The sequence below is a fragment of the Falco cherrug genome, chromosome 5, assembly GCF_023634085.1.
Source record: "Falco cherrug isolate bFalChe1 chromosome 5, bFalChe1.pri, whole genome shotgun sequence".
NCBI classification, from domain to species: Eukaryota; Metazoa; Chordata; class Aves; order Falconiformes; family Falconidae; genus Falco; species Falco cherrug.
The window spans coordinates 55,689,282-55,713,853 of NC_073701.1; the positions used below are offsets into that span (position 1 = coordinate 55,689,282).

At 42.2% G+C, this 24,572-nt stretch overlaps 1 protein-coding gene across 6 annotated transcripts in view; it reads left to right on the forward strand.

The window, feature by feature from the left end:
- The first annotated feature begins 715 nt into the window (after positions 1 to 715).
- HMGA2 (high mobility group AT-hook 2) overlaps positions 716 to 24,572 on the forward strand; it is a 123,072-nt gene continuing 99,215 nt past the window's right edge. Inside the window, exons 1-4 of one of the 6 annotated variants that reach the window (XM_027808981.2) lie at positions 716 to 762; positions 2,313 to 2,544; positions 5,213 to 5,299; positions 12,941 to 12,991. In XM_027808981.2, the coding sequence (XP_027664782.1) occupies positions 2,434 to 2,544; positions 5,213 to 5,299; positions 12,941 to 12,991 (249 nt within the window). In that variant the 5' untranslated portion in view covers positions 716 to 762; positions 2,313 to 2,433. The other 5 variants (XM_027808929.2, XM_027809024.2, XM_027809051.2 and 2 more) reach the window with 5 other exon arrangements.

The following is a 24,572-nucleotide window of genomic DNA, read 5'->3' on the forward strand; positions in this document are numbered from 1 at the left end:
CTTCCAGAGAAATGGATACATGAATATGCTTCAAAGAGATTAATGGACATTATAAAAGTTATTTGCTGCTACTCTTGAAACTACACACTTTCCCATCTCCGCTTGGAATCCTGATCTCACACAGCAGCTTAATCTTTTGATGTGCAGAACGGAAGTATGACCCTGCGGATTTCTTCGTGGTGTGATGGGAACTGAATATTTGACAAAGTGTAGTTGGTCTACAAGACTTTTCTGATAGCTATGAGATTTAACAGGTGGACCACGTCCATCTTCCATAGCTAGTTGCTTTTGGGGATGGGAGAGAAGCAGGCTTCGGTAGGCTTGTGATTGGATTAAGAACACTTTGGGAATATTTTCAGCTTTAAGAAGCGTTCTAGGATTACTTTTTCTTTAGCCCATCTGTCTGCAGTGTACTTTGCCACAGAAAATAATTCAGCTGTTTCCTCAGCAGAGTCCTTGCTCGTCCATGACTGCCTATGTTTGATCAGAGTAACTTTTCGCCTGATCACATTTCCTTATTTATCTATGGCCAGCTAAGAATTTATCAGGTATCAAGACAACGGGATGTATCTAGATAGCTAGTGCCACAAGTGTTGCAGCAATTATCTCTGCCCTCTTCAGCATTACACACGATAATGGAACTTTGTATTTCCTTCCAAGGGCTCTCTGGTGTTTGTCCACCCCCGAGCAGGGGAGGAGGCATGTGAGGAGGCAGTGGCAGGGGTGGCTCGCTCTCGGCCGAGGTCCGACACCGCCGGGGAGGTGAGGGGCCGGGGGAAATGCCGAAGCCGCCCATGGAGCCCAGGTGTGCGCGCGTTCTGTGGGGGACGCGCAGGCACCGGCGTCCTCCCCGGCCTTTGTGGCGATCGCCTGGTGCCACAGCGAAGGGGCGCCCAGCCGCGGCTTGCACGGGAGAGGACCGAGCACCGAAGGAGGGAGCAGGCGGCGTGGGACACGCTGCGTAAGGAGTTCGGGAAGACTTGCAGCCCGGTGGCGCTCACGGGAACAATGTCGGAGCAGGGCGCTTCCGAAGAGGTCGTTCCCCGTGCCCGTCACCGTCCCGGCAGGAAAGCTCCGACCCGCCGGCGGGTTACACCGCCCACATCTCACCGCGGCGGCCGCCGTCCCTGGAGGCGCCGAGCCCGCCGCAGCGTATGCCACCGGCGCGGCCCCGCGGCCGCAGTGGCAGCGCCTCCCCGACCGCCGCGGGGCCGCGCTCCCGCCGGCTGCCGCGGCCGGAGCACGGATGGTGCCCGGCGGGGGCGGCCCCGTCCCGTCCCGTCCCGGCCGCCTTTGTTCCGCTCGGCGGCGGGGCGCCCACGTGCAGCGACGGCCCCGCGCCCGCGCAGCCGGCCGCGGGGTGGGGGTAGGGGGCGGCCGGCCCTCCCCCACCGCGGCGCTGCGCGGGGGCAGCCGGGGAGCGCGGGCCGGGGCACCGGGACGCCGGCCTGGCCCTTTAAACCTGCCGCGGCGGCGGGGCCGGGCCGGTGCGGGCACGTGAGGCGGCCGCGGCGTGCTCTGCCGCCGCTGCCCCGGCTGCCGTACTGCTCATGTTTTATCTGGCCGGCCGCCAGCCCCCGGTCGCTGGGTTTTTCGGTTTTTTGCTCTGCCTCCTCCTTTTTTTTTTTTTTTTTTTTTTTTAGCCCCCTCCCGGTTTTTCCACCCACGGTTAAAGGTGGTTTTTCTTTTCTTTTCCTTTTTTTTTTTTTTTTTTATATCATCCTAGTTTAGTTCGTGGGCAGGACTCACATAATAATATTTCCAGTCCCAGCAGCTCGCATCACAGACACGAACCCAGGACCGCCCCCCCCCTTTTTTTTCCTTCTCAATCTCCCAAATCGTTTTATTATTATTATTTTTTAAATGATCGCTCTTTTTACCCGCTGCTCCCGCTGCTGCCGAAATCCCCGTCTTCCCAGGGTGCATGCTTCTGGCAAGATTGTGCAGTGTTCTCAGTCCATTTTCAGTGTGTCTTATCTTAATTTGTCCTGATCCGATCTAAGCGCGATAGCCACCACTTGCTTTCAATTTGTAGGATTTTTTCCCCTTCTTGGTTTGCTCCCGACTACCCTCGGGAGTATTTCCCCCTCTCCTTGCACTTCCAGAGTTGCCTTTTCTTCGTTTTTTGTTTTTTGTTTTTTGTTTTTGTTTTGTTTTTTTTTTAACCTCCCCTCTTTTGAATTGCTTCATGCTACTAACCATTCTTAAATTGTAAGAGAGATTCATTCCCCCTCCTCTTCCACCACCACCAGCACCACTACCACCATCACCTCCTCCTCCTCCTCCTCCCCTTCTCTTCTCCTTTTTGGCAGCACCAGGACGTCCGGTGTGGTGGTGGCAGCGAGCAGCAAAAGCAGCAAGAGCTCGTTTTGATTCCCCCCCTTCCAAGGTGCTTTGGAGAGACTGGTTTAAAGCTGAGCAGCAGAAGTCACGATGAGTGCACAAGGTGAGGGACCCGGTCAGCCTTCCACTGCTGCCCAGGAGCAACCTGCAACCGCAGAGCCTCAGAAGAGAGGACGAGGCAGACCCAGGAAGCAACCACAAGTCAGTATCGTATAGATACGTAGAGCCGCAGATCTATGGTATTATAGGCATGTACATGTACGTATTATGCTGCAAGTGAAGGAGTCCTGGAGACGGGGCGGGGGGCTTTGTTGTGTGCTGCTGCCCGCCGAGGAGGTGCAGAGGCGTAGCGAGGGGCTTTGCCGGGCGCCCCGGCGGGGGGACCCCGGGGCCCGGGAGCGGCGGGGTGCTCCTGCGTGTGGCTGAGCCGCGGAGCCTCCTCGGGACTTTCACTATTGTGCAGGGAGCGAGCTGGGGCTTTTCAATGTAAATGGGGAACATGGAGCAGCGCGGCTCCGACCAACCAGCGCTCGCTGGGTCATTTCGAGCTGATTTTGAAATTGCGAAAGCGAGGAGCAGGGAACGGGGCTCTCCCGTCTCCCTCCTCTCTCAGCCCTTGCAATGTCTCAGTCTGCGTGTGCGTGTGTGTGTGCGTGTGCGTGTCGGGTCCCACCGGGGGCTGCTGCCGCCTCCGATCTTGACCAGCCCAGCCCCTGACTGCCCCTCGATCCTGGGGTTGGGGGGAGAGGAGGGTGTCTAGAAAGTCGCATAGGTTTTTTCGCCTTCCCCCCGCTACCCCCGCGTCCCCCCCTTCCCCACCTCCCCCCTCGCCCCCGTCATCCTATGCAGAGAGGTGCCCCCGTTGCCGATGGAGGTGGGGGAGGTAGCCGGAGGGGGCTTGCCCTGCCTTTGCAACACCTTTTGCCTTTGCTCCGGCGCTTTCCCAGGCAGGTCGCGGCGAGGGGGAACTGGCCCCGGGTTTCGGCGGGGGGCGCGGAGCCCGGCTCCCTCCCATCCGCACCCGCAGCCTCCTCCCGGGCCCCGAAGGGGACGCGCTGGGCTCCTGTTTTTGACTTGCAAGACCAGAATCCGCGCTAAGGTTGCTAGATCCGTGCGTTATTTCCAGCCCCCATCCCTCCCTTCCCTTCCTCTCCCTAAGTGCCATTGTCGCATCGCCTGGAAATGCCGAGCCACGCTCAGCCCCCGCCGCCGGGCGAGGCGGCCCGGGAGCCCCCTGCAGCCCCTCCACCGGCGCCGCCGAGGGAGGATTACGCCCGCAGCTACGCGGGGGCAGCGCGGGGTCGTTCGCAGCCCTTTCCATGCCTTCCTCGGAAGTCACGGCTGGGAAGGAGGGCTGCCTGTGGAGCTCGTTTGAAAGCGAGCTTCCGCGGGCTTTAAAAATGTTTGCTCCCGTTCATTTAGCATCAGCCTACTGCCACCGGAGCCTGCGAGGGGCTGCGAAAACGCGGAGGGAGCTGAACAGCAGATCCCCGAGCGGGGGGGGGGGGGGAAACGCCGCTGCTTTGCTCCCTCACTCCCACCGATGTGCTCTTGCAAATTGCACAGAAAGTACTTTTTGGAAAGGCATAAAAGCGGAGCCCCTGGCTTTCCCGCTCTGCCCTCAGTGACACCCCACGGCAGCGGCTACGGGCTCTGCCCCCCGTCCCCCTTTACCCTCCGGGCTGCCCTCGCCCAGCCCCAGCAGCCGGCATCGGCCCTGCGAGCTTGCGCCGGGGCTGCCTTTTTTTTTTTCTCTCTCTCTCTCTCTCTCTTTTTTTTTCTTTTTTTTTTTTTTCTTCTCTTCCTCCTCCTTCTCCCATAGCGTTTGAATGTATGGAAGAGAAAGAAAAGTGCGTCTCCTTAGGCGTGCTCAGCCCAGCTGTGCAGTGCCTGCGGGGCTCGGCACCGAGCGCCGGAGCGGCTCGGGAGTCCCGTCGCCAACCTCCCCTTAACCTACCCGGGAATTAAAAAGCTGAAAGGTTTTAAGCTGGTTTAAGTTAACAAACTGCGTTTAATTAGTTTTACCCCATCCTGTAATCTGAATGAAATGTATAATATTTAAGACTAGAAGAGTTTTATAGTGTTTATGATTCACTGAATAAATATTTGGAATCCAAACTCTTAGTAACTCATACCCATTTTGAAGGACTGGTTATTTACTGTCAGGCAGAGGAGCTAGTTAAGAAAATAGCTAAAATAATCGGTGTTCCTGTCGAGTCGTTTTAGAGTTGGGGTTTTGTTTCGGATATTTACCTTTGTCGAGGTTTTTTGGCTTGCTAGTGCTCCATTTGAAGAAACTTTCACATTTGCATTTTAATACAAATCGATTATGTTTAGAATAGGTGTGAATATAATGTCTGTTACAGAACAACAGAAAAAAATCCCCCCAAAACGTTTGTGCCCTTGAGAGGAAACAGTCTAAACTTACTTTACGGTTTTCTACTAGTTAACTTCTTTCCTCAAAAAAGTTTGTGCTAGAAACTGCATATGATAATTATATCTTGCTATAATGAAATGCAATTGAAATTAAATGGGTAACTGTTGTTTTTTGAATAATCATTCCTGTATGAGGGAAATCATAGCCATCTTTTAAAAATGTGTTTTCCGCTCTAACTTACATGCTAGAGTATGCAAAGTTTTCTACGCAATTACAAGGGGACTTAAACTGTTTTATTGCGCAAAGTATGTTTTTTTCTTTACCTCGAGCTGTTTAATTTTTCATGTTGCTTTTTAAATATCGTGTTATTTATTTACACTGTTAATTCGTATGTTTTAAGTAACTTCTCAGTTACAGTCTATCCACCAGATCTTTTGGGTTAGTTGTAGCGTTGTAGCCTATTGCCACAATAGCATGTTTTCCTGTATTTAGGAACCAACTGGTGAACCATCTCCTAAAAGACCAAGAGGAAGACCCAAAGGAAGCAAAAACAAGAGTCCCTCTAAAGCAGCTCAGAAGGTGAGATTATTAAAGAGAGAGAGTTCCTAATGCTGTTTTTTCATCAACTGGTAGCAAAACAATCTAGTCACTTAGTCTGTGAACTGTGGGGTTGGAACTCTTAATAATGGAAGCTACATAAAGGATGTATTTTGCATTTTGAAGATCAGAATTAACAGGCTGCATGAAGACCCTAGGTGCAGAACCTATAAGGGCAGCTTGCTTTTTCAACAGCGTACAGATTAGTGAAATAATGCATTTGATGTATTACTGAGTTCTCCTGTATCTAGTCAGGAAAACAGTACTAAGGATATTATTCTCTCAATTAAGATTTTTGAAGGAGGAAGATTAATTTCTTGCTCACTTACAGTTGTTACTACTACAGACCATATCTGTATATTAAAGCTAAGTGTTTTGTCAAACATAGGTTAATTAGAAGTAAATCCAATTATGTGTTGATGGAAATAAGTGCATATATTGAAATTTACAGCTTTAGAATGTGATGGTAAAGTAAACTGAGTTACAGTAAAAGCCTACCATATCTTGTTTAGTGATCAGTTTCAAAGAGACTTTTACATGAAGTGCTATTAGTCTTCTGAACCACTAATTCTGCTTGGTGATGGGAGCAAACTTTTTTCTGGTGCTTGTGAATGCATTCAGCTATAGGAGAAGCTCCCTGAAGTCACTGCATTTAGTGCATGGACTTTACATCTCAAATACAACATGAAAATGTGACTTAATTTTCTTTGAATTGGGGAAAGCTCAGCATTTGAAAACTGTGCTGTCAAGGCAAATAGTACCTTTCTGTAGGAATTATTTTAGTGAAGGCAAATAGCTGTGTATGGGCTTGAAAACAAATATGGGAGTTTTGTTTATGTTGATGGTTACACAGCAGTTAGCACTAATTTACAGGTACAAAACTGGAAACAAAAGCTTACAAAATCTGGTAGTGAACTGTAGTGCTTAAGTGTATCAGTGTCTTTTAAGTAGATTTGTGACAAAATATGTGTGGAAGATATTTGTTGCCTCATCTAATTATGGTTCGATTTCTCAACGTGCCTATGCTACTGACCATGTTAAGTTTGATGGTTTTCAGCGTTGTGATTTACTGTAGCAATTACTGATAAATATGAAATCATTAGGGGTGACTGTAGTTTCATGTCTGTTTTGTTGTAAGTGTTTTCAATATTTGTTTGAGGGACATTTCCCAACTCTCTTTAAATTTAAAATTGTTTTTTACTTTATGAGCTGCAAAAAACCCAGTATATTCTTTCAAAAAGTTCATGAAATAGTAAAAAATGCTTTCCAGGTTAAGTGTTTAAAATATATCAAAGCCACTCTACAACCTAGTGAGCTTAAAATGTTGATTTTTTTTTCTTTAGATAGTAAAAATGTTCCTCAGATTCACTTTAAATAGTTTAAATTTCACTCTTCAAAAGAGAGAACACACTTTTTTATTATTCTAGCAAATCCAAATGTGAGCTTTAGTATTTTAAATATTACTCTTATGAGTGTTGGCTTTCCTAGGAGAAATATTTGTAATGAGATTAAATTTTAAGTAATTTGTAGAAATGTGTTTTAAAAAGATATTTCTAAAAGAAATATTAACATTATTTCATTTATGTGAGTGATTTGGAAATCAGTATAAATGGAAAATAACTTAAAAGCATTCATATATATGTAGGTGTATCAAATCAAGAGCTTTCCAGAGAATTCTGGTACATATAGTTGGGGTTTTTAAACCTTAATTTATGAACTAAGCAGTTTCATTGCAACGTTTTGATTTTCAGAATGCATCAAGTTACTGCTCTAAAGCAAACCCTTTTGGGTGTTGATAACGTGAAAAATTGACCAAAGACCACATATCATTTTTATAATTAAAATAAAAAACAAACCCCAAAACTTTTGAGGGGTATGCAATTACAAGTCTTACTTGTTTCTAGGTTTATAGGTAAAGTACATAAATGTTTGATAAATCCTCTAGAACATAAAGCACTTATAAAGCCTTACTAGTAGAAAGTCACTGAGGTCACATTTCAAATAAAGATTTTAGCCCTTTTTCAAAATTGATAATTAACCCTCTCTAAAATGGTTCAGCTTCTCACCAGGCATCTCAAAGTATCTTTTCATGTAAAATTAATTCCAATAGTTCTTCTAACAGTAATATGAATGGAAAGGGTTTGGCACTGTAAGAAAGTTTCATTTGGTGGTGAGGGTATCACCTCTTAAAAGAGTTGAGCTATATGTTTGATTTTGTGGTAAACATATTTAGACATATATATGCATACATATATTTATCTAAGGCTTTCTACAGCCTGTCTGGACTCTCAGAAAGAGAGCTGGCTAACTTAGCTTAAGCCCCTCTACATGTGAACCTGGGTACTATACACGCAACTGGAATTTGCTGGAATTTCTAAAGAATAGTGTGTGCCCTGTGTGTTTCAAAGAAAGCTCATTGAAATGTATTAGAGTGTTCACAACATGTAAGATAAACGTCGGCCAGGAGAACCCACCGAGCAGCCATGAGAAGGCACTCATGATTAATTGATTGGGTGTTCTCTTGCAAACCATTACACATCACAATTAAAAATGTATTGCACAAACCGGCAGCGAGTTAAAAATACTCCAGAACTGGGACTTTGTTTTGTTGCACTTCAAAAAGGACATACCCTTAAATCAGTTGAGGGACATTTTACCCTGGTATCATGGTTCTGTTGTGTATTTAATATTTCTTGGTTCATGGGAATTTTTTTAGTTTTTTTTATATTTATTTAATTTTTTTTAGCTTTCAGAGCTTGTGTTTGGTCTTAGTAAACTGGCCTTGGGGCATCTGAAAACAAACTGTACTTGTTAGGAAATTAGCAATGTGAAACTTGACAATGCATACAGAATGTTGCAAGACCAACTGGACAGCTAATAATGTGGCAATTACTCTAATTTTAGGTAATGCCCATTTTTTTAAAAGCCTTGCATATCACACATGCCTAACTTGTTATAAACTGGGCACAAAAGGTGAACTGCATTCTATAGAAAACCAAACCATTTCTCAATTGTTTAATTTTCACCAACAGAAGGAATACATGTTAGCAGATGAGAAGAGATAGGCACAAAAAGACTCTTAATTACCTTGTACTGAGTCCCCACAACTGGGCTGTTACATCTTTAAACAAGTAATTCTGTTATTCATTTAAAATACTTGTAAAAAGTGAGCAAAAAAGTGAAGATTTTTTTTTTCTAAAGAATAAGTAGTTTTGTGGGAAAATGCTAGTAGGGATGTGCCTTTCTAGTTTCCTGGGTGTTAAATGGTTGAGTTTTCTTTGCCAGGCTGAGCTGCGTTTCTAGCCCACCACGTTTCCCTTAAGCATTCAAGGGCTTTTCTTTGTTTAGCTCCTGTAGCTGGGCTTGACCAAAATACTGTATAGGCATAAATACTCCCGTTTGGAAGGAGGAAACAATAACTGTGAGGTTAAAAAAAGACGGAGTAATAGCTACTATGTGTTTGTCTCGAAATAAAATGGATATCCCAGGGATATCCAAAAGTAAACACTTTTTTAGTAAAATTCGTCTTCAGTTAAAATATTTTGAGGTTTGTTGTAGTTATTGATGCAGTGAAATTCACTGAAAATACCTCCAGAACTGGAAATATCATCCTCTGAAAACCAGAACTTGTGGTACCGTTTGCGACCACGCTTACTGCTGTCTCTAGATTACATGGCCAGAGTTTGGTATGTAGAAAGGCATGTCCCTGAGGTAAGCAGTCCAAAGGTAAAAAAAAACCAAAGCGCATGTGACCAGGACTCTGCCCTAAATTGGTTCATGAAAATCTATTTGGCTTCTCTATGCTTCATTCATTCTCACCAACACCAACCACCACAGGCTTAAAGGGAAAACAAGATCAGATTTACTAAGTGATCATAACATGGTTGTTGTAAGTAAAAAATAAAAGACCTCAAAATCAGGCGTTTTGAGCAAGATGGGAGAATCAGAAGACTTGACTCTGGTTTAGAATTAAAATGAGTAAAACACGACATGGGAAGTGTGGTATTTTTGTATCTAACCAGTGCCTGTTTCTTTTAAGAGGTTTGTTGTTTGTTTTGGTTTTTCACAAAATAATTATTTTTTGGGAGACGGAAACATTACTGGGCAAGGTCTTTTGACATGGTTTGACAACAGTGATCTTCCTCCTGAGAACTCTCGATTATTTCACCCATCTTACACATGTTATCTGAAGTCTCCAACAGATCATTTTGCAAAGTGGATAGAGTTCTCCAAATTTGGATTCTGTTGCATTTGAGATCTTCCTTACAATAGATAGATGCCCAAAGAGCACTTTATAGCCATTCAATTATTTATACTTGCCTTGTCTTGTTAATTGCTTTTAGTCGTACAGCCTCTGTTTTTATCTGAGCAGGGCACATTTATGCAACAAGGAGGCAGAGATGATGGCCAGTCAAGCCCTACTGTTGCTGACAGCAACTGTTTGGAAGCAGGGTTTGATGACCCTGTGGTACAGGGTTTAGGGGAATTGCTGATCTGCCTGGGGACTGTTAGCTTGCTTTCAGATGGCAATGACTGGAATGGCTCTCACCTGGGACAAAAAAACCCACAACATTTCCCATATAGATCATGCACTTAAAAGCAAGTAAGTCTAGTTCTGTTCCTAAAATGTGACATAGCAAAAATAATGTATTCATACCACATTTCATAATTTTTCATGAAACATGTTTTGTGTTTGATAACATACCCAACCCTCCTTTAAGTTTGCTGATTTCATGTCTTAGTTGTATGGAGCAAGATCATGCCTCATAGCGTAGCACCAAACGTTAAGGAAATCCTGAGCAAACACATCTCAGTTTCAAAAAGCGCTTTAGAGGACGAAGGCAGTAGTTTCCTTCCTGACTAAGCAGGTACCAGCTGCTGCATGTAGGGTGGCTGGGAACATGTGCATCTTGCTGCCCAGACGAGAATCTGTGTTACCTCTGGGTGGCTTGGGGCTCTCTCTGGATTTGTTTCTAGCTTCAACAGCAATGCTTCAATTAAAGCAAAGAGCCAACAGACTGGCATGTTTCTGATTATGCAAATACCTGTTTCAGAGGAAAGGCAATGCTTTGGCACTTACGTGTTCCTTTTCTTATTAATTACTTGAAAATTATATGGAGAAACATTGAATTACTTGTCTGATACGCAATAAAACCTTTCTTCAAGTGCTTTAATTAAAAGACAGTCTTGTGCTCTTGGAGAAAATATAGGCTGTGTTTGCAGAATGCAAACTGAAAAAAATGCAGAGGGAAAGAGGTGAAATATTTTGCTAAACTTCACATTTTTATCATCACCACTGGGCTGCTGCTACTCCTTTTGGTTGTTCCAGAAGTGTTTTGTCTTTCTCTTCAGTTGGAGTGGAGATAAAAATGTCCACTTTGGAGGTTCTTGTCATTCATTTTTTGCAGTTTAGTCTGTGAAACCTTCCTATTTACTTACAGAATCGCTCTGCAAAACATTGTCTCTGGCATGCCCCACTGTTTGCTCAGCTCACCTCTGGGAAAGATTTGCTTTTGATAAGAACTATGGAAATGTTTTTCTTCTAACATGAGGTGGAAATCATATACAGCAGGAATATAGTGCCTTTCAATCTGAAAGGTCCCCAAGCACTTGACAAACTGATATCCAAACTAGCCAGCAGGAACACTAGCCCCTTCTGACATGGACCTTCCTTGAGGGTAAAGCGCAACACTGTTCATGGCAAGCGGCCATACTGTGTGACAGTTTATGGAAGGAAGCAAAGATTAGTTATTCAAAGAAATCTCTCATGTTCTCTTTCCCATCAAACTAGATTATACGCTATAGTTAAACTTACAATTTGTGTCAGGTTTGTACGAACTTTAATTGTGAGATCAAAGCAGTTTTTGTTTCCAAAAAGTTAATTTTTTTTTCTTAAAGTTTTGGAAAAGGGGCTTTCCTTCAGATGTGGTAAAATACGGAAGAAAATAAATGGCATTTGTGCTTTGTTAACATGTCAGGTGTTGATTTGTTAAGAACAATTTAAACCAATCTTCTAAGATTTATGCCCAGCGTTTTGTGAAATAAACATAAATGCAGGGGGCTACAGCTTGTCAAAACTAAATCACATCTTTTTTTTTTTTTGGCATCCTTCAGGTTATAAGGTATAAAGAAATGAACACTTTAAAAGGAAACAAAACTCTGAAAATAGACAGCTACAGGATATAGTAAATGCACTTTAACAAGTATTCTCATAAGAGGGTTTCACCTTACATGTAGCACTGGTATAAACAATTAAAGAGCGAGTTTACTCTTTTAACAAGTCTGAGTGATAATTTTGCCCTTCAGGAGTGTGAATTTTATTTTTCACAGCTTTCTTCTTGGTGAGATATTTGTTTCAAAGTAACTGCATTTCACTTGCAGGGCAGTTTTTTTTGTAGAGATTCCTCAGCTCAAGTTCTCTTTCAGAGGGATCCGATTTACACAGCATTAGGTTACAGTATATGTTACAGAGATTGACCAGCAAGTGATTTATTTAATGACACAGTTGATTTCTAAGGGAAAATCAAATACACATACAGTCAACTGGAAAAAAAGCAATTCATAGAAATGTGGGCACACGTTACAGAATGTGTGCTAGAAGTACTTCATTCTCAGGGACTTTGTATGTGGCAAGTCTTGCCCTTGCTAAAGCTCGTGGCAAAAACCTCGTTATTCTCAGTGGGGCAGGATTATTTACCTGATGAAGCATAGGGATGGGCAGAGCCTACCTAGAGAAGATAAGCTGCAATTTTCATTTTGAAGTCTCTAAGTATTTTAGTGTGGTGCACTAGTATTCACAATGTCATGCAGTGAATTAATGGAAGAGTGTAAATGAGCCCGTATTTCCTTTATGCTGAGCTCCAGGGCCAACTGATGGGCTTACATAAATATAGCTGTCACTTCTAGGGCACCTTCCATGCTGTTTCCTTAAACCTGAGAAGGGAACGAGCATTTTGGACCAGTGAAGGGCTTACTTAACAGCTTAAGGATGTGCTTTACCTGGAAAACTTCACATGAAGTAAAGAAGTTATTTCCCCAATGTGAACACACACATGTTCATAGTGATAGTCTGTCCAGTTTATGCCTATCATGCATAAACATCGTGAGACTAAAGGAAGGAACTGTGGCTGCTATAAACCGCTTTGTTCAGGCTTGAAGCAGGCTGTATTTCCCATTTGGTGTCACCAGGTAATTTCACAGCCAGCCTGTGAAAGGCTAGATTTGATGTTATTGGGGTTCTCAGATTCCCGAATTGCCGTGTGCCCCCATCCCCAGCCTGCGTGCCTCGTGGCTGCCTGGGGCCAGGGCACCCCAGGCTGTACTGCGGGCACTGAGCAGCGGGGTGTGCATGGGCACCCCCCTCTGTGCCCTTGGACACAGTGTGGATCAGGTCTGGGGGCACCCTTGGGCACAGGCAAGTCATCCCCTGGCCATGCTAGCTAGGAAATGTCGGGAAAACCAACATAATCACATTCCACCAGAAAACCCACAGAAGAGGAGGGGGGCTTGGTGACACCCAAGAGATATAATTATAGCTAATGTTACAGGAAAGCGGTCCTACTTACCGAGGTTGTTAAATAATGCTGAGGTATGAAATATGTTGTGTTTCTTTTCCTTTTACAGAAAGCAGAAGCCATTGGTGAAAAGCGACCCAGAGGCCGGCCCAGAAAATGGGTAGGTATTTCACTTATAATCATTTGATTTATTTGCTGTGTTATAAAGTCCATTCTTTTAGAGAACAGTTATTTCTGCTTCATTTGTAAAAAAGAGCATCCATCTTCTGTGTCTGTTTGTTCTGGTGGATTGACTAAAGGGTTAAGATAGCAGAGAAGTTAACCACAGCTTCCTACCTTTAGACTCTGGTAGTTTGCTCAAGATACTTTACTATTAAATGTTTGCTGGGAGTGAATATTTATGTGTCTCTCAAAAGCATGGAAAGAGGCATGACTCTTCCTTCAAAAGAGAGTAACAATGAGATAACTTGTTCAGTAATTGAGTACCAAAGGTTAAAGGGGCACTATCAGGCATCAGAAGGTGATTAAGAGAGGTGATAACGTTCAGATGTAGTGTGCACAAGATAAAGTTTAAAAACCAAAAGGTCTTTGTCCTATATTGCCTAGAAACAGCATATTTTCCTTAAATCCAGTGAGAAAGCGCAAAAATGAACAGCTGGATACTTGCACTTAGAATTTAGTTTTTTCATTCTGGGCCATCCTCATGCCTTATGTAATTGTAGCGACTGGTAGTATGTTTCATTAAAAATTTCCTCTTTCCTTGGTTGTTTGGTCTGTAGATGTGGCTATCAGATGCATGTGTTTTGATTCTTTGGCCATAGAAAGATTTCAGTCTCAGATACTTGAAATTCTGTGTTCTCACTGGTGTTTACAGTGAATGAGAGTGCCTTGTGCACCTCTCCTCTGCATGTCTTTCACTTATGCATAGGCTTTCAAAATAAATGTAATGGGGACGTCACTTGGAAAACGTGATTGGGTATTAGAAGATATGAAGGTGTGGCTGTGTGCTCCATCAGAAGTTAACATTTCTAATTTCCTTTTTCCAGTTCCCTTTCCCTTTATCCAGTCAACGTTTTTCTTTAAACTTTTTCAAATCCATCCCTCCCCATCTCAATTTTGCTGCCTTGTTTTTCTCTGCCTTCTCTTTCCTCTCTGCAGTCCTGTCATTTCCCCCCTCATTTTGTTCAGTTTGCATAGATGTTAACACAGTTGTAAGAGTATAGGCTTGCAAAAGCTCAAACAGCACCAGAAGGTACTTAAAACTACAGCTGAAGTTCTCCAGAGTACCAGCAGCTAAATGCAGGAGAGATGGCTTTAACATCCACCTTAAGAAATAGTTCTGTAGCGTTGTCTGGTGATAAAGTACCCCAGGATATTTCTTTGGAAACAACAGACTGTTACATACCAGATGTATTGCTTATGCCTGTATTTTTTAAGTCAGGCAGATTTCAGGTACATGAAGAGGCTCATTGGCATTAGGAAAAAGGTGCTGTATTGAAACGTACCTGTGCCGGTGACCTTCTTAGAGGCAGCTTGCAGAAGGCAAACACCAAGTGCAGTGAAACATGGATGGGTTACTGTCCACGTCCTCCCGTCCAGCTGGGACCTTGCATATGTGGGTGCCGAGTGTTGCTTGCTCGATCCTCACCTTGGGTGCAATCCCAGGGGAAGCAGCAGAAACAGGGGATTGATCTGAGTAATTTATAATGGGCAGGCCATCCCCACTGAATAAGGAATGTGTGACGATCGAACAGGGATGGTTGAAGAGCTCTGTGAAGCGGGAGGGTGCAGCAATCTGAAACAGCAGAAAGATTTTTCTCTCCCAAGCACTCATAGTCCAGAGACTAAGGCCAGTTTTCAGTGAAAAGGGCTAAATACTTTTGTGGCATCTTCTAGGATAGAATGTTTCCTTTTTATTTTGTATCTTTCTGGGGAAGAAAGAATAGGCAGTATCAGTGGAGCATGAAGTTTAGTATGAACTGTTTGTTGGATGAAGAATCTAATTTGCAGAAATGGGAATTACTGGTTATCTAGTGGGTGTATGCATTACTTTATTGTGAGACCAATACAACAGTTTCACTCTTTTTTTTTTTTTTTTTTTGAAACTAAGGCATATTTTCAAACTCTATTACTTTGCTGTTGTGCTTGTTGAAAGCACAGTCTTTTTATTTGCTTGTTCTGACAATATGATTGCTTCTTGTGATTTTCAGAGATAACGCTTCTATCTGCAGCTTGCATTGAGTTAATTCTATAGACTGAGAATCAAATTGCCATTTCCCCCCCCTCTTTCTTCTCTCTTTCCAGTTTAAATTAGATTCATGGGTTCCTCCTCTGTGCATGATGAAATGGAGAGTAACGTTATATTTTGCTCCAGAAAGAAATGTGGTTAAATTATTATAAGCCATTGTGCTGACAACTATAAGCAAAGCTTATAGTTGGAACCAAGGGAGGATTCTGCCTAAGAGCAGATGACGCAGTGTCATCCTTTCTGTTTTGCCATCCAACATGTACTCAGAAAGTGTCCCTTTTTATCACCCAAACTTCATTTAAGTCCTTGGTGATTATTTTCTTTAATCCAGTTTATTTAAATGTCAAGCCTTAAAGATGTCAGTTAGTAAAAGTAAGGAGTGTGTGGGGTTTTTTTGTTTGGAGAGGACAGAATTCTATATGGCAGGTATTTTCTTAAGATTGTAACCCTTTTTTGCAAGTCTAGAGGTTCTGTGTCATATGTTGTTCATCAAATTGTAAAGTATTATTTCTGCTGTTTCCTTCAATATGTGCATGCAGAGACATACGAGCTAACAGACCACTGTAGAATTCCGGTAGCTGGTCTTTCTGCCGGTTCAAATTAAGTATTTAATGTTTGTGACTTGCAATGTATTTATTTTTATATTATTTTTTAGAAGAGAAGTAAATCTTTTTGACTAGTATAAAACTGGGAAGGGGGAGGGAGAGCCCAAGTGAAGAGGGCAAGAAGCACAGTTTATCACAAGCGTATGAGACATCCCGTGATCTTTTTAGTGCAATAACATGTACTTTGCAAAGTTGTCAAGCAAAAGAAGACCTTTGTCAGTTGAACAGATAGTAAAGATTGGCAAACTCTTCAGAAAATAAAATATTCAACTACATAGAGAAGCTTTCTAAATGTGGAGAGGTAATTGAATAAAAATCTTGAAGATAACAAGGTCAAGTAGGTGGGAAATTAACAAATTTGGAATTGGAAACACAGTGCCTGCTGCTGTAAAACTAATCTTCACTGGAAGCTGCTGCACGTGAGTGAAGCGTGTTGAAGGCTGTGAGTCCTGTTAACTGAGAGGGAGGTAAACCTCTTTGTGACCTTGGTACTCCATAATTTTAGAGGTTTTAATGCAGGAACATGTTCTAAGCTCTTTGGATGCATCTATATTAGTGTGTTAGGTCGCATCAGGAGTGTGCTTTGGAAGTGCATCTCCTAATTGTCCCCAAGTGCTGTTATGCATTGTGGAACTGTCCCAGAGCTCATGGGCAGGATTCCTTCCAAATGAAACAAAATTGGAAGATGTGCTGGAAGTGCAGTCTGGTAGGCATTCAACCGGTAGGACTAGGATAGAGTGATATAAAAACATCTTGAAAAGTGTGTGGTGTGGACCTTAGGTCCTCAGCACCAGCCTTTTTTCTCCTGCTGGTCCACATTGTCTGTGTATTGTAGACATGGCCTTTGATGCTTGAAAAAGGCAGATGAAGCACCCTGTTTTTTATTAGCAGAATTATTGTATGTAGCATAGGCATAAAGTCAAACTCTTAGCCATGGAGATTCAGATTCCCAGAAGTCAGTGGAAGGTTTGTCATTGACTTCATCAGTGCCAGGTTTTTGCCACTGAGACTTGATGCTGCTGCTCGTGGAATCAGCAACAGTTTTGCTGATGGCTTCACATAACCCTTTGTAAAGAGCTCACAGGCAAAGTTGTTTGTTTGTTTGTTTGTTTAATTTGTGTGTCTAGAAGTTGACTGAAACGTAGAGCAGGAGACTGATTAATCAATTATCCTGCTGTTTGTTCCAAAGAACTGCATTGAAAACCCCTGGAACTTTCATGGACTTCTGGTGCTCTCAGGCATCAGTTTAATGGAGAAACCTAAAACCCAGTTCTGAAGTTGATGCTTAAAGGGTGTGTGTATATATATATATGTTATTTCCATTTGTTTTGTTATGTCTTTAGATGGAATTTTTTGGCATTGTCTGATTTCACCTCCACATTGCTTCACCTGAATGCCAAATTCACTGCAAGGCATGGCAGAATTACTCCAAAAACCCAAGGATCAATCCAGAGTCAATCCAGAGCTTTTTACAGCTTTGAGCAAGACTTTGATGGGGAGGAGAGGTGCCTGATGCCATGGCATGAAACTGTTTTAAAGGATGGAAAGACGCAGTTCTGGAAGTTGCATGTTTATAACAGTGGAAGAGAATGAGTGACTTCCCAAGCACAGGGTGCTTGTGAAGTGTGTGCAGCTCGTTGCTGATGCCCAAGAAACAACTGTGACTCAGAAACCTTTTCTCTCTTTCAAGAATTTTGTTTTCTGCTAGATAGTCTAGATAGCACATTTCAGGTTGGTAGAAGATAGAAGATAATCAGAAATGAACTTAATTTCCTTAATCAGGACCTTTATCTGATCTAATCATGATTCACTACACATTATAGTACTTTTGAAGCTCAGGTTTTCCTCTTTTTAATGAGGGCAAAGTTTCACTTTATACTAAAAGTCACTAAGCAATGCCAAACCACGTTTTAAAAAAACATTAATACCCACGTTTTTCTAATAACTTTTTTTTCAGATTATTTCCCACTGCAGTTTTGACGTAGATGTTAAACCTCAAACGTGGGATTTGTGAGATGTTTGTATGCTAGCAGTTCCAGAAGGCCTGTGTCAGAGAAAGGACTCCTAATGCTCATTCACTTGTAAGGCCTTGAAAACAAGGTTCTGAATTTTGAAGAAATACACATCAAAAGACCCTCCCCCTTCCTTGCCTCAGAAAACCCATCAACACTTTGAGGCTATTTCTTCCCTATAATGAGTTTTTGCAAACCGTTATCTAAGTAGAAGTTCCTAATGGGTAGTGCCATGCTCTGTGATGTGAAGCTGTTTAACTTATTTCTTATTTAGCGCAGTCATTTGTGTCTCATATGAAGTCATAGTCTAGGTCAAGGTGCTCTAAAGTCATGCAGCTTCTTAACTAGGTGATGGAGAGAGAAGGATGTTCTGAGATCATAGTCCATCCTGTGCTAAAAAAGGCTTTGTTATAGGTGTGGTGCATTCTCACCTGGAGGCAGCAATCTTTTGACATTGGGAAAGACAACCTAGATGATAAAATAAGACGCATATCTGACTTTTAGATAGCAAAAGCTATGTGTGAGAGAACTCCTCCTTTGATGCCATTGTGCTTCCCACTGCATCCCTAAGCTAGGCCAGAGATTCCATTGTTAAGAGAATGTAATTGTTTGAATGAATTAGTTCATGGTCCATTTGGAGCAAACCATGACTGAGGTAAAACTTAAGTCACATGTATTTGATGATAAATGAAAAAGGAAGTTGCTAATTATGCAATTATAGAAGATAGCACAGATAAAAATTCAATTTCTTGTACTTGGAAGAATAATGTCATTTCAGTTACTTTACATCTTAGCAACTTTTGACTGCAATATCTAAGGTGTTTCTGCTTCATGTGAGACACATCATGAAAATTTGCAAATTGCTGTTATTTTAATCTTCCAAATTACCTTACCTTCTTTGAGAAGATCGTAGATATTATTCTGTAATGTGGTAGCATAAAATACCCTATTTCACAAACATGTTTTACATCTGTGTGGGCAAGATGTCACCTGGGAGGGGTCATCATTTCAGTTGTCTAAAGATCTTGAGGGGGCTTTCATAATTACAAAATCCAGACTATTGACCTCTCTCCTTCAAGATTCCTAAAATTAAGAAGTGGATGAAGGACATGAATTGAAAGCCTTAAAAGCTTTATACCTATACATTTACTTTCCGGTTCAGATGATCTGTAAAAGAAATCATCTCTCAAAACCTGAAAATTTTGACAGAAGTAGTGATTGTTGAACTTTTCTCCTATGATTAACAGATATTTAATGCCTTTTTTTTTTTTCCCACCAGTTTTTTTATTTTTTATCCTGGGAAAGGAAAAATCATCTTGCATGCTTGTACCATATGCATAAAAATTCACTAAAAATATGTTCTGCCTCACCTGTGTTCAAAGACATATGTGTCTTCATTTCTCTAGAAGCTTGTATAAGCAAACTGTCCTTCCTTGGAATCTCAGAGTCCGGTTCCTTGTTGGTACAAGTAGATGTGTCACCATTTATTTCAAGTGCAGGTCTTCCTATAGACCACAACAGAGAATTTAACCATGATACTTCATTCTAAAATACATTTTTATCACCAAAAGGATATTTCGCTCATTCTCTAATTCGTTTCCACTTCTGTTAAGGGATATTAAATGGTATCTAGTTTAGCCAAAAAATATTTTGACTTCAGCTGTCATTTTAGAATCCTTAAAGAAAAATCTTTTCTTCTGTTTGAGGTCCAAAGAGGAAATTTTACCAGGCAATGCAGAAAGTAAAACCACAGCATCTGTAGTAAAACATAAACTGATATTCTGAGCTGTTTCCTTGTTATGATCTCAGATGACGGGTGTTTGTTCAAGAATTGTAAAAGTTAGTTTTCCATTTGGCTCTAAATTTTGATTTTTATAAGCCTTATTGCCCATTTTACATATGAGGAAACTGAGTACTGACACTGGTTGTGGCATCATTAGGCACTTTTGCACCTGCGGTGTTTTAATTTTTGGTTTTGTTGCTAGCACAGTTACCAGCAATTGTGCATCCAACTACCTGATAGGGAAAACCTATCAGGTATTGAAAAGTATAGGCACTCATTCTTGCTGCTACAATTCCATTTGCACTGCTGAAATTGTTATGAGTGCAGAAAGAGAAGCTGGGCCTCACCTCCATTGAAAATGTACTCCACAAGGTTAATTGCCTTGCCCAAGGAAATCTGTAGAAGAGCCAGGAATAGAACTCAGATTTCCTGGCAGCCTGCCCCGTGCCTTCTGCTCAAGGCCATCCTCCTCCAGTAAAGCTTGCTTGCAAACAGGTTGGATGAGGGAAGGAAACATGCTTTTCAGTTCTGTGTCTTAAACCAATATATGGCTTTTACCTGTTTCTGTAAGCTCAGATCTGAGTGTCTCAGTATCTCTAGCGTATGTCTACCTGGTGGGCAATGAGTGGTAGGAGTAAGATGTTAAAAACGTCTGTGTATTCTCCCTGGAGGTATTTGAAAGATGTGTAGATGTGGTGTTTAGGTGCATGGTTTAGTGGTAGACTTTGCAGTGCTAAGTTAATGGTTGGCCTCCGTGATCGTAAAGGTCTTTTCCAACATAAAGGATTCTATGTTTCTGTATACAAGATGGAGTGGAGAGATTTGGGATCAGAAGGGATTTGAACCAAACCCAAGTATAAGTGTGAAAGATATTTGATGATTATTGGTGGTATTTTCTCATCTTTGTACCTTAAGTACATATAGAAGTCCAGTACTGATCCAGTAAACAACAAATGTAGTCATGAAACCAAGGTGCCTAGTTCCTTGAGCATTTTGAATGTGGTTATTCTGCTTTTCAGGACTAGACGACCTGAGCCATAGCTGCAGGACAGGGCCATCCCAGGTCACCCCATCCAGAGATGGTATTTCCATTCCCTGTTCTCTTGAAACGTATTGGTGCAGAGAGACTGAAAACCCATGTGTTAAAGTGTGATCCGGAACAGAAGATTCAGAGTCAAGACTTCTAGGCTTTTTTATAATTTCTGACTAATTGTGCAGCTTATTTAATGAAATTTAATTTCATTCTGCTTTGTACTGCCAGCCCCAGTAATGCAGTAGCCTTACAAGAAATTATGACTTTTTTTTTCTGCCAGTGATAGAAAAGGGCCATCTTATAAATGGCAGTCAGTCCCTGTGTGGGTGAATTTACTCCCCTCAATTAAGAGTTACAATAATAATTGAAGAGGAGTAATACTTTTGGCTTCATTCTGCATTCTTCACAGACCCAAGCAGGCAGTGTGGATGCCGAAGGAATGCAGGGTTGATCCTCTCCTGGAAGGGTTGGAGGGAGGCTAGTACTGTGATAATTAATATTTGGAGAGTGCTTTCAGGTGATTCAATAAAAGTCATTACATGCTTTATGTGCAGGTATTGTTATTTCCTCTTCCTTAATCCTAGGACTAAGCCTCACTTCAAATTGCAGTTCAGTATTACATTCTAGGTACAAAGCTAGATTTTCAACCAGAAAGTGGGCTTCTTTCAGTAAACAGCTGCAAAATGTTCTCACCAGGAGGCGGCTTCTAATTCTGTAGCACACAACTCTGAGTGAGGAAAAATGTAATTTTTTTAATCAACAGTAGAGTACTTTATATGTAATTCAGTTAGCATGCTGCATTCTTCCTCTGTGTCTTGAATTTATTTTGTGATGGGGGCCACTTTGAAGTACAAAGGGAATGCAGTTCACCATGACGTTTACAGGTGTACCTGTTTTTCTATCCCAAGGCCTATCTGAGATATTCATCAGACTGCAAATGAAAGACAAAATAAAAATAGAGGGACAAGAACCTGAAATTTGAAAACTGTGATTTCACAGGCTGTACTGTTTAAAGAGTCGGATTGGGACATGGAGTTTAGTGGCTTAAAGATGCAGGAGTGACACTGCTGCTAAAAGAGGAAGAAATCTTTTTGGGTCCAAGACGATCCAGATATTTTCAGTCTTTGGGGGAACCGTGAAATGGGAAACACCGAGGCCTGGGAAGATGACAGGCTGAATAAGAAAGCTATATGTTGCAGAGCATGTAATCGTGGTGCTGAGGCCAATAATGCTCATAGTGTGCTGTTTGTTTTGCCATTCTCTGTTACTCCCTGTTCAGAATGATTCTGGTTGCACAGAAAATGCTCCTCAGCCTTGCCGTTATTGGTGGCTGTTGATGGGGTGTGATTTCCTTCTTTGCAACACAGCGAGGTAGGGAGGCTTCTTCTCTATTGTTTTGGTGTTGTAGTGATTTCTTTCTAGGAGGGGAATCTCTGCTGTGCAAGGGCAGCTGCTAGCCACCCTGAGCTGACAGGCAGGAGAAAAGGTAGGTTTGTTTCCTGAACACAGGCATCTCTGGGTTTCATCCTTTTTCTTTTGTAGCCTAATATTGCGCAAAATCCATACCACACAAGCTATACGCTGCCTCACTAGGATTTTAGGAGCCTGTCCTAGAAGGGAAAAGATGATGTAATCTGCCTGGCAACACCCATTCTTCTTTAGTCTTTATACAGTCAGTGGTGTGAGAGAGATCCCTTGGGCTGCAGAGAGAGATCCATTCACCTAGCTTATGTGCTCCCTGCTCTCCACAAGGTGATCCCCTGAGCCTACACTGAATGACCACATCTACCCCTCCACTCTGTGTATGGGAAACCAGAAATGTGGTGGTACCCCTCATGCTGTTCAGGACCAGTTTGCTTAGCCATCTCATAAGGATAGGTGCTTCGTGGAGGATGGCTGTAAGTCCATCTTTAGTGTCATAGCCTAATAACTAAAGCACTGAGAGACCCTAGGTACTGCTCAGCCAGGGATGAACCTGTGTGCCAAGAGAAGTGATGTGCCATAAGCTGCTCTGGGTGTCAAGTCTTTAGACCCCAGGCTGCTGTTCAGCGATGCATTTAAAAGTAGAGGGGCTGCATGGGAGAAGAAGAAAACAAGAGGAAGCCTGGCCTGGTGCTCTAGGCATCCATGTTAGGATCTGAGGTGACATCCCTAGGGCTACTTCTTGGCTGATTTCAAATGCAGACATTGGAGAATATAGCATGGAACTCCACTTCCATCTCAATTTGAGAATGGGCCTTAACTAATATTCAAACAATACCCTTTTCTTCCTTGTTTTTCTTCTGGAGCCTTTTCTCTGCATGGCATTTCAGGTTGAAGAGAAGGACTGGAGAATGCTTCTCATCCAGGAGAGCATAGAAGCTGGTGATTAGGATGCTTGTATAGGAGGTGTGGATTTAAATCTTCATCATGTTTACTAATGGGCAGACCCCCTGTGGCAACTCTCACTCCAAGATGCTAATGTACAAGTTGGGCACGAGCACTGTGATGGAGCTGGGCTCTGTCCTGATGTTAAAGTAGCTTTGAAGGTTTCTCCAGAGGGTGCAGCTGGATTTTGGGTGGCTGACAGCTGAAACTTGAAATGCAGTGAGGTGTTAGTTGGGAAGTAAGGCTTGCTACCTTAGATTAACAATTTTGAGTATGTTCAGCTAATTAAACTTCAGTCTGCAGAGAGCTTTAAGGTTGAGTAGGAAAATGCTAGGCAACTGGGGAACTTACAGACGACATAGGCAGTTGCGGAGAATAGTTGGATCAAATCCTACCCTAGAGCAATCTCCACACACATAAGACATTATTTGTGTGTTTTATAGTGTGGCTGCAAGAATTTTGCAGGCAACAGCTCGCTCTAATCTATTTGCATCTGATTTTAATTCTTTCTCTTCCCAGTTCAGATGATATTGTCTGTTATTATTGCAAGCATTGTAGAGTTTCAGAGGGTTTTTGGCGGTTCAGTAATATATCTCTGTGTGAGCTATTTCCATAGCAGTTTTAGGGGGCTACTAATGCATAATATAAGTCTTTATATTCTGCTTTTTCTCTTTACTTTTTAGAAGTAAACTGGCTATTTTCAGTCAGTAATATATCTCTCTGTGTGCTATTTCCATAGTAGTTTTAGGAGGCTAGTAATGCATAATATGTGTCTTTGTATCCTGCTTTTTCTTTTTACTTTTTAAAAGTAAACTTGCTGTTTTCAGTCAGTAGTGTATCTGTGTGTGTGCTATTTCCATAGCAGTTTTAGGAGGCTAGTAATGCATAATGTATGTCTTTATATTCTGTTTTTTCTTTTTACTTTTTAAAAGTAAACTTGCTATTTTCAGTTTGTTTTATTCTAGTCTGTCAGTCCTGAGAACTGTTGAACTGCAGAACTGGAAGGTCAAACTTTTGCGCTACTTATGATGATTTAAATAATAGTACTGATAGATTACATTTGAAGTTATGTATTACTTGTGTATATCAGTGTCAATGAGAATAGAGTCTGGTCCACACAGGTTGCTTTGCTTTGACTGAAAGTGATTTACCCATAGTGGCAGTCTCCATTTTGAAACCTTTAAGATTATCAGTGAATTGGCAAGATTTAGGATTTTTACATTCCATCTATTCAGAGTAACTTCTGGGAGCTTAAAAAACAGTCAGACTGGTAGCTCCTGTATACAGCATGAATCATGACTTTACCTAGTGTATTATCCTAGTCCATTTTGACTGTTACATCAATTATCCTAATAGACCGCAATTGCAGCCTTTTACAAGACGTAACGCAAACACATACGTGAGCACCACTATTACTATCTTATCGAGGTTGCATTGTGTTAACATGTTCTTGGGGTTTCCTTAGTATTCACACAGAACCCGTTTATGCTCTAGCTGCTCCTTCTGCATTGTTTCCTGTTAATGATGCTAAATGTCTTAAAAAATCTGCTTGGGGGCTCTCCTTCCACAGATAGCTGTCTGTTTGGGTCTTGGAAAAAAAAGCTCACACAACACATTGACAAAGTAGATACAGTACTTGGATCACAGTATTTAAAATGTAGGGGAGACAAGGCTATCTCTGCCATGTCACGTA